Source organism: Scylla paramamosain, chromosome 41 (genome assembly GCF_035594125.1).
Source record: "Scylla paramamosain isolate STU-SP2022 chromosome 41, ASM3559412v1, whole genome shotgun sequence".
In the NCBI taxonomy this organism is placed as follows: Eukaryota; Metazoa; Arthropoda; class Malacostraca; order Decapoda; family Portunidae; genus Scylla; species Scylla paramamosain.
Genome location: NC_087191.1, coordinates 13,811,967 through 13,821,966, shown reverse-complemented (window position 1 = coordinate 13,821,966; position 10,000 = coordinate 13,811,967). Strand labels below are relative to the sequence as shown.

The 10,000-nt window shown below is 42.4% G+C and overlaps 1 protein-coding gene across 3 annotated transcripts in view; it reads right to left on the bottom strand.

Moving 5' to 3' along the window:
* Nucleotides 1–10,000, bottom strand: part of LOC135093103 (ras-related protein Rab-37-like) — a 22,529-nt gene that overhangs the window by 3,995 nt on the left and 8,534 nt on the right. Inside the window, exons 2-7 of one of the 3 annotated variants that reach the window (XM_063992000.1) lie at nucleotides 8,358–9,386; nucleotides 5,841–5,951; nucleotides 2,915–3,023; nucleotides 2,408–2,518; nucleotides 1,356–1,497; nucleotides 1–440 (exon numbers count right to left, since the gene is read on the bottom strand). The exon at nucleotides 1–440 is cut by the window's left edge and continues 3,995 nt beyond it. In XM_063992000.1, coding sequence (XP_063848070.1) covers nucleotides 332–440; nucleotides 1,356–1,497; nucleotides 2,408–2,518; nucleotides 2,915–3,023; nucleotides 5,841–5,951; nucleotides 8,358–8,921 — 1,146 coding nt within the window. In that variant the 5' untranslated portion in view covers nucleotides 8,922–9,386 and the 3' untranslated portion in view covers nucleotides 1–331. The remainder of the gene's footprint in view (nucleotides 441–1,355; nucleotides 1,498–2,407; nucleotides 2,519–2,914; nucleotides 3,024–5,840; nucleotides 5,952–8,357; nucleotides 9,387–10,000) is intronic. The other 2 variants (XM_063992001.1, XM_063992002.1) reach the window with 2 other exon arrangements.

Below are 10,000 nucleotides of genomic sequence, written 5' to 3'. Positions count from 1 at the left end.
ATTCCTTCACACAGCATAACATCCTTCACCACACCCTTAGGACTTCCATACATATCCTAGGAGTCCTTCAGAGGTCTTATAAATCCTTCACATAGCATACAATCCTTCACCAAATCATATGGGACCCTCATAAGTCCTTTGAGAGAGTCCTACACCACTGACACACAACACATCCTTAAAAGTCCTTGCAAAATCCTTCTTGAGTCTGCAGTCCTTGTGTGGGGCTCCTGGTGGTCCTACACAGCCTCACGCTTCATCAGGAGGTGGTGGAGTCCTTCTGGTGTGTTCTGGGAGTGTGGGAGGAATCCTAGTGGAGTCCTACAGAGTTGTACTAGCCCACGTTGCAGGCACATCCTTCAGTCTTGGCCTCCTGTCTCACATATTCTGCTACATTAAATTTTCTCTCATTTGGATTTGTGGATTTCCTTGCCTTGAGCTGCCTGTGTGTGTGTGTGTGTGTGTGTGTGTGTGTGTGTGTGTGTGTGTGTGTGTGTGTGTGTGTGTGTGGAGGTAGGTGGGTGGATAGGATAAGAGAAGAGAGGGAAGAGGAAGAGCAGGTGTCAAAAGGGATTATATAGAAAAACAAGAAAAGAATTGATGAGCGGAGAGAAGGAAGAGGAGGAGGAAAAAATAAAATTGTACATAACGTAATGGAAATAGAAACAGAATGGAATAGAAAATAGATAGAAATAGATATTGAATTAATGTGTGTGTGTTTGTGTGTGTGTGTTTGTGTGTGTGAGTGAAGAGGGAGGGAGAGGAAGGGCAGACAGAAAGATAAAGTTTTTAGTTAGTGTCACATAATTAATTTAACCAAAGCCTGCCAGAAAATATTAGTAATAGTATAGCAATATTATTAAATGCTTTGTCTATATTAGGTTAGATATAAGTATTTATCTATCAGCATTATTTCTAGTATTAGTATGATATTAGGTACTACTACTACTACTACTACTACTACCATCACCACTACCATCATCAAACTTACTTTATTCCTTACAAATTCTTCCTCTCATTAGTATAACTGGAACTACCAATACTACTATTACTTCTTTTACTACTACTACTACTACTACTACTACTACTACTAAAACTCTACAAAAAGAAGTTGTGTTCTTAAGCTAAAAATTACAACACACACACACACACACACACATACATGCACTCTCCTTCTTTCCCTTCCCCACCTCCCTCTCTTTCTCTCTCTCTCTCTCTCTCACTTCCTCATCTCTATCTGTCTATCTAACATGAAGTAACAAAATAGGACAACACACACACACACAAAGACACACACTTTCACTCCACTCTCTCTCTCTCTCTCTCTCTCTCTCTCTCTTTCTCTCTCTCTCCCTCACCTGGCCACGGCGAGGAAGGCCAGATCCACATTGAGTCCAGTCTTGGCTGAGGTCTCCATGAATGCTACGTTGTACTCCCGCGCCAGCCTCTCCCCATCCTCCCTCCTCACCACCCTGTCGCCATTAACATCACACTTGTTGCCTGGGAGAGTGGAAGAGAATGAGAGGGAGTCTTGTAGTGTGAGAGGTGTCATTCATGTGTGTGTTTATGAATGAGTAATGAAAATAAGTATGAGTGTTGAAGAAGAAAAGAAAAAAGGAAAAATGATATTAGGTGCATGTAGTCCAAGGATGTCAGGGTGGTTTGTTATAGAGAAAGGCAAGTAGAGGAGAATTATTTGATTATTTATCTTTAGTTGTCTTGGAAGAAGGAACAGAAACATTAGGTTAGTAGGGAGGAGAGACACTAAGACAGGGTATGTCTCTGAGTGTGTGCTTGTGTGGGAGAGCAAGATGAGGGAAGCTATGGTGGGCAGGTTGACATGTTTGGCTGTTCATAGGAAGAGAAGAGAAGTTGTTCAGGCACTGTAGGCTTGACATGGGCTCACTTGGCAAACACTTGGGCATAACTAGACCTGTGGCAGAACACCAACACACCAAGAGGAAAGATATGTTAGCGATTACTTCAAGGCAATGGTACATCATTACAAAACCACACCCAGACTTGTAGATAAAACACTGATTTGATCTTATTCAGTATAGAAAGGCTAAGCTTACTCCAGTCTCCCTCTCAGCCTCACACCAACCCTTGCATTCTCATTCTCCAACATGCATCACCAATCACCAACACCACCACCAAGAACAATAATGGTAATAATAATAATAATAGTAATAAAGATAAGCTTCATTTAGCATCTCTCACTCTCACACCACCCTTACGTTCTTGCTGCCATCACTCAGCAACCATGATAAGAAAACTACCACCACCATCACCACCACCAATAAGAACAACAATAATAATAATAGTAATAATATAAATCTAATCTCAAAATTAAATGCAAAACTCTCTCTCTCTCTCTCTCTCTCTCTCTCTCTCTCTCTCTCTCTCTCACCAATGAGCATGATGACCACATCGTCCTGGGCATATTCGTGCACCTCTGCCAGCCAGGCCCGTGTGTTGTCATAGCTGTTCTTGTTCATCACGTCATACAGCAGAAGTAGAGCTGCAATGGGAGTAGTAGTAGTAGTAGTAGTAGTAGTAGTAGTAGTAGTAGTAGTAGTAGTAGTAGTTTTTCTCATTGTTTTCTTCATGATACTTATATATATAGATACAAAATTGTTCTCATATACTGTTAACTAAATAGAGAAAATAGTAATAATAGGAATAGAAGAAGAACAAGAACAGGAAAAAGAGAAAAACATGAAAAGTAAAAGAAAAAGGAGGAATAGTAGTAGTAGCAGTAGTAATAGCAACAGCAGCATTTATTATTAGCATTAGAATCTGCAGTAGTAGTAGTAGTAGTAGTAGTAGTAGTAGTAGTAGTAGTAGTAGTAGTAGTAGTAGTAGTAGCAGTATTGGTAGTAGTAGTAGTAGTAGTAGTAGTAGTAGTAATAGTCACCATGAGCGTCCCTGTAGTAAGCGTGGGTCACACTCCTGAACCGCTCCTGACCTGCTGTATCCCAGATCTGCAGTTTCACCTTTGACCCATCCACTGTCACCACCTTGTTCTGTGGGGACACCTCAGGTCAGCTCAGGTCATGATAGGTTAAACACACACACACACACACACACACAAATTCATTATATATATTTTGATTTATTCTCTACACAAACTCTTCTTCCTTCCTCCTCCTCCACCTCTTCTCTCCTCCTATCTTAACACACACACACACACACACACACACACACACACACACACACACACACACACACAAGATAAAAATAGATAATGAGAAAAAAAGATGAAAATTAAAAAGTAGATATGAAGGTCTCTCTCTCTCTCTCTCTCTCTCTCTCTCTCTCTCTCTCTCTCTCTCTCTCTCTCTCTCTCTCTCTTTAATCCATCATCTTTTCCTGTCTTGCTTATCCTCTTGACATCCTCTCTCTCTCTCTCTCTCTCTCTCTCTCTCTCTCTCTCTCTCTCTCTCTCTCTCTCTCTCTCTCTCTCTCTCTCTCTCTCTCTCTCTTAATAAGCTTACACTCCGCCACTTTACATCAAGCTTCTTACTCCCACAGCTCTGCCCTAAGCTTACTCTACACACACACACACACACACACACACACAGACATACGCACACACAGCTGGGAAAGGCACACGTGTTGGAAGTAGGTTATGTAAACTTTTATTTTATTTTTTCCTGTGTGTGTGTGTGTGTGTGTGTGTGTGTGTGTGTGTGTGTGAATTAATTTCTATGTGCGTGTCAGTCGTCATGGTGATCAGATGGCATTTGAGGAGAGAGAGAGAGAGAGAGAGAGAGAGAGAGAGAGAGAGAGAGAGAGAGAGAGAGAGAGAGAGAGAGAGAGAGGATTTTTTTCTTCTGGTAGGATTTCATCTCACCCAGATTCTCTCTCTCTCTCTCTCTCTCTCTCTCTCTCTCTCTCTCTCTCTCTCTCTCTCTCTCTCTCACCTGTACATTTTTCAGCACAGGCGGGATGCCGGAAGCTCTCCCTTGCCCCCTCACCTCTCACATTCACTTCCTCCTCTCATTTCTCTCACTTCAACTCAACAACAACAACAACAATAGTATAAGTAACAACAACAACAACAACAACAATAATAATAATAATAATAATAATAATAATAATAATAATAATAATAGTGATAGTTGTAGTAGTAGTAGCAGCAGCAGTAGTAGTAGTAGTAGTAGTAGCAGTGGTGGTAGTAGTAGTAGTAGTAATAGTAGCAGAAAGTACACACACATTTCTTAAATCCGAGGAATCTTGTAATAATCCCTTTAATATTGCGCTCGTATCTTTAAGAGAGAGAAAACACGAACAAAAGAAGCGAACACCCGAAATTACTGATCGTGATTCCGAGAAAAGACAGAAATATCACTGGCTCTTCAGTTCGTGAGGCGAGGCATCGAAATAAACTGGCTGAAAGAACCACCAAGAAATTTTTCACATAAAGGAGATACCAACCTAAAATTATTGATCGTAAACCCTAAAAACACGAAATTTTAACTATCTGAATTCGTAAACTCAGAAACGGCAACAAATTTAACGAAAGAAACACGAAAACACGAAAATATTGATCGCAAGTCCGAGAAAACACGAAATTTTATCTGTATTTTGCGTTCGTAGGTCGTAAGGAAGACGAAAACCTGAAATTACTGATGATGAGTCCAAGAAAACACGAAATTTTAACTGTATTTTGAGTTCGTAAGTCGAGGAATGCGTAAAGCGAAGAGTTGGCGTGTGTTGGTGTGTGTTGGCGTGTGTGTGGTGTGTGCTTGGTGTGTGTTTGAGAGCATTTGTGTGTTGGCGTGTGTTGGTGTGTGTTGGCGTGTGTTTGGTGTGTGTTTGAGAGTATTTGTGTGTTAGTGTGTGTTGGTGTGTGTTGGCGTTAGATTGGCGTGTGTTGGCGGCGGCACACACACACACCTGACTCTCTATAATGGAGGAGCATGCGGCTGGAGTCACCTGTGTCCTCACCTTTAATCAGCAGTCTTCTTGGCCAGGTGAGAAGGTACTGTGTGTGTGTGTGTGTGATGTGGTTTCTTGTATTTTCTTGTATTGTGTGTCTGTCCGTCTCTCTCTCTCTCTCTCTCTCTCTCTCTCTCTCTCTCTCTCTCTCTCTCTCTCTCTCTCTCTCTCTCTCTCTCTCTCTCCTTCGATCTCCAGAGGAAGGGAAAAATAACCATTATATCTCACCACCACCTCCTCCTCCTCCTCCTCCTCCTCCTCCTCCCCCTCCTCTCTTCCTCCTCCTCCTCCTCCTCCTCCTCCTTACTTCCAAATCCATTCTGAAATTAGAGGTGATCCAATCTATCTTCAATTCCACTCTCTCTCTCTCTCTCTCTCTCTCTCTCTCTCTCTCTCTCTCTCTCTCTCTCTCTCTCTCTCTCTCTCTCTCTCCGCCACCATAAGTTCCATATTTTTTTTATTATCTTTATCTATCCTTTCCTTTTCCTTTCTGATGCCCCTCCTCTCTCTCTCTCTCTCTCTCTCTCTCTCTCTCTCTCTCTCTCTCTCTCTCTCTCTCTCTCTCTCTCTCTCTCTCTCGTGTATGCATGTATGTATGTATGTATGTATGTATGTACGAATCTATCTATCCATTTCTTCTTATTCTTCTCTTTCATGTTAATTTCAGACATAATATTCTCTCCCTCTACCCCAACCCCCTCCCTCCCTCCCTCCCTCCCTCTTCCCTCCACAACCCTTCTCTCCCCTCTTCCCCTCACCCTCAACCCCTTCCCTCTCCCCCACTCATACCCAGAAGCATATAGTCTCCCTTTCACCATCACCCCTCACCACCCTCCTTCCCTTCTCTCCCCCTCCCATCACCCCTCGCCACCATTCCTCCCCCTCCCCCTCCCTCATACCCTGAAGTCAATGCCCACGGTGGAGATGAAGGTCCCTGACAGGAAGGCGCCGTCCTTGAACCTCGTCAGGAGACATGTCTTTCCCACGCAGGAGTCCCCGATCAACATCACCTGTGGGAGAGGCTGGTGTAATTGAGAGGGAGAGGGGTGTGGGGAGGGTGTTGGGAGAGAGATGGAGAGGAGTGGGAGATGGGAAGGAGTGCGTTGGGGAGGGGGTGCGGGGGAGTAAGGGAGTGTGGGAGAGGAGCGAGTGGGAGAGAGAGGAGGGATAGGAGTGTGATGGAGTTATGGGGGAGAGAGGAGTAGGAGTGGGAGGGTGAGGAAGAATAGGAATAGGAATTAGTAGTAGTAGTAGTAGTAGTAGTAGTAGTAGTACTCTCTTTCTCTCTCTTTCTAATTTTCTCAAGCTTGAATTCATTACTTCTTGTCCTGCCATGATTACTGACTGAGAATTTTGCCTACGTCACCCTTGTCACATCTCCCTATGCCATTTAAAGGTGCTGGAGGGAGAAGCAGAATGGGAGAGAGGGAGAGTGGGAAGGGAGAGTGGGAAGAGAGAGTGGGAAGAGAAAGAGGGAGTGGTTGCTGTGTAGGTGAGGACAAGGTAGGAATATGTTACGCTAATTACCTTTACCTGAGAGAGAGAGAGAGAGAGAGAGAGAGAGAGAGAGAGAGAGAGAGAGACTGGATATGAAGATAATAGAGAAAAACAGATAAGAAGGAATAGATAGATAAATAGATAAATAGAGAGAGAGATAAACAGAAAATTACATAGGGACATATTAGAGAAAGGTCAGAGAGAGAGAGAGAGAGAGAGAGAGAGAGAGCACAGAAAGACAAATAACATTTCAAAAATTCACTCACACTGACACACACACACACACACACACACACACACACACACACACACAGGAAGATTGGACACGCATATGAAAAACAAAGTCAACATTTCACACTGTTCTTTCTATCAGTAAATCTGTGTATATTATTTTTTTTTTCTTTCCTTTTTGACGTGTGTGTGTGTGTGTGTGTGTGTGTGTGTGTGTGTGTGTGTGTGTGTGTGTGTCAGTGTGGTAACCTATATACGAGAATTTAAAGAAAAAAATATGATATTCAAGTGAAATTTGTTTTTATATTATTTCCTTCCAAAGTGGGTCAGGAATATGAAACGAAAATAATTGAGAACTGCAAGAAATTATGAAAAAAATATATATATGATAATAACTGGTACTGACTTGGATTAAATTCGGGTTATTATTATTATTCTCATTATTATTATTACTACTATACTACTACTATTACTACTACTTCTAATAGTATTATGTAGCGTAGGTGAAGTGCTACTTGGCCGCCCGGAAGTTGCACAAGCGAGAAGTTTAGGTTCCCAACTATGCCTCCTGGTCATAAGTGTTTAGTCCTTTAAGGGTAACAGTTTCCAGTGTCATACCTGTGTAGCTCTGGCAAAGGAAACTTAGCCTAGGTATTCTCCGTTTATTCAAGTAAAAATATGAACAATATAACAATTACTGAACACAACAAACGATATATACAAAATTATGGAAAAAGAGAGTGTATGTGTGTGTGTATGTCTGTGTGAAGAAAGGAGTAGTAAGATGTATTGAGATGTGTAATACATGTGTAAAAGAGCGTGCACAGAATGTGACAAGTAAGAGAAATGTATAAAGTGATGAAAAAGAGATGAAAGACAAGAGCGTGTGCAGTAGAGAGAGTGAAAACGAAAGGGTGAAAAATTAACAGAAAACGGAGTGCTAGGAGCGGTGACTTGTGTCCCGCTACAATTATCATTACTATTTGTGTCTTGCAAAATATCATAGAACTAACAAAATATTTTCAATTATTTTTATTCAATTATTCATAGGAAGGAAAAAACTAAATAAATATTGACTCTCTCTCTCTCTCTCTCTCTCTCTCTCTCTCTCTCTCTCTCTCTCTCTCTCTCTCTCTCTCTCTCTCTCTACTTCAAGAGAAGCAACTGATACTTGACAATTTAATTTTGTGTGTGTGTGTGTGTGTGTGTGTGTGTGTGTGTGTGTGTGTTATCTGACATTTCACTTGAGATAAGGAGATAAAGATATGGTGTGTGTGTGTGTGTGTGTGTGTGTGTGTGTGTGTGTGTGTGTGTGTGTGTGTGTGTGTGTGTGTGTAATAATAATAATAATAATAATAATAATAATAATAATAATAATAATAATAATAATAATAATAATAATAATAATAATAATAACAACAACAACAACAACAATAATAATAGCAACATTAAAATAAGCATAAAAAAAGACATCGCAAATTTAAGATAATTGAGTCTTGATATATAATGTAATGCCTCGAACTGAAGTGTGTGTGTGTGTGTGTGTGTGTGTCAAAACATACATACTCACATGCACACACTGACTTTGAAGATTGAGTCAAACAAATCATGTAGGGAAATGTATATGTGTGCACGTATGTGTGTACACAAATACATACATACATACATACATACATACACACGCCTACCTTGAAGCAATGGTCACACGGGTCACAGCGGGACACACCCCCAGTCAGGGACCTCCTCCTCCAGGCGCCGTCCTCGCCACAGTACTGCACGAAGGGCGGGCCGCCGCCGCCGCCGCCACCACCACCACCACCGCCAGGCTCTCTGCCCCAGCTGAGGCTGCGCACCCTGGCCAAGCCCCGCGCGATGGTGCCCTGGCTTGCCTCGCCTTCAGGAGTCTCCGAGGGCGTGTCTTCATCTTCCTGCGTGGTGCTGAGCGAGCCGCCAGACCTGGAGAGGCGCGCGCGCACTCGCTCACGCCCGTAATAGCTGTCTGGGCTGTCTGTGAAGGCGACGGAGTGACGGTTCTTCCTTCTGGAGGCGCGACGCTCCCCCTCCTTGAGTGATGTGGCGCGGCGCAGTACAGCGGGACCCAGCACTACTACCCCCTCACGCCCACCGCCGCCCATGCTCTCCTGTGCACTCATCTGGGGCCGCAGTACACGCCCACGCCCTCTATCTGTCTGTCTGTAGCGGGGGTCAGCGGCCCCTTCCCCCCCGTAGGATAGGGGCGCCTCCACACTCATGACTCACGCGTGGGGATGGGGGGGAGAGGAGAGAGGGAGAGAGAGGAAGAGGGAGAGGGAGAGAGCGGAAGAGGGAGGGAGAGGAAGAGGGAGAGGGAGGGAGAGTTAGGGAGGGTTTGAGAAGTTTAGTGATGTTTGGAGGTGAGAGAGAGAGAGAGAGAGAGAGAGAGAGAGAGAGAGAGAGAGAGAGAGAGAGAGAGAGAGAGAGAGAGAGAGTGTGTGCGCTTTTAGATTATCACTTTTTTATTCAAGTTTTTGTTCAGATTATCTTTATTTCTTATCTTTAATTATTCTTTCGCTTTCTCTTTTTCTTCTCTATTTTATCACGTAGTTTATATCTTCTCTATCTTTAACACAACACAACTGTCTGTCTGTCTGCTTGTCTGTACGTCTTCTTAGCAATGGGCCAAGAAGTCTGCTGCTGTTTGTTCTTCTTCGTTTGTGTTCCTTTGTGTTATTTCTTTCCTGCTTCATTGTATTACAAGAGAAAATTTTTCATCACAATAAATACATAAATGAATAAATAAATAGATAATAACAATAACAAACACTATTTTTCTTTTCTTCTTCTTTTTCTCTTCGTTCCTCCTTTCTTATTCCTTCTACACTTCGCTTCTCATTCTCTTCTTCTTCTTCTTCTTTCTTCTACAGTTTCTTACTTTATCATTTCTTTCTATTCCTCTTTCATTTAAATTATTCTTCAATCCTTTCCATATATTTTTTTTGTTTTTTTCCGTTTCACATTTATTATCCCAATTCTCTCTCTCTCTCTCTCTCTCTCTCTCTCTCTCTCTCTCTCTCTCTCTCTCTCTCTCTCTCTCTCTCATCGCAGTTTCTCACTCTTAACTTCCTATCTCCTTTGGTCTATCACCCTTTACTCTCTCTCTCTCTCTCTCTCTCTCTCTCTCTCTCTCTCTCTCTCTCTCTCTCTCTCTCTCTCTCTCTCTCTCACTGATTAGATTATTAATCCCCGCATTATTAAGGTGTTATCTTACCTGTCTATCCGTCTGTCTGTATGTCAACCTGTCTATCTACCTATCTGTCTGTCTATCGGTCTATCTATCCATCTATTTATATGT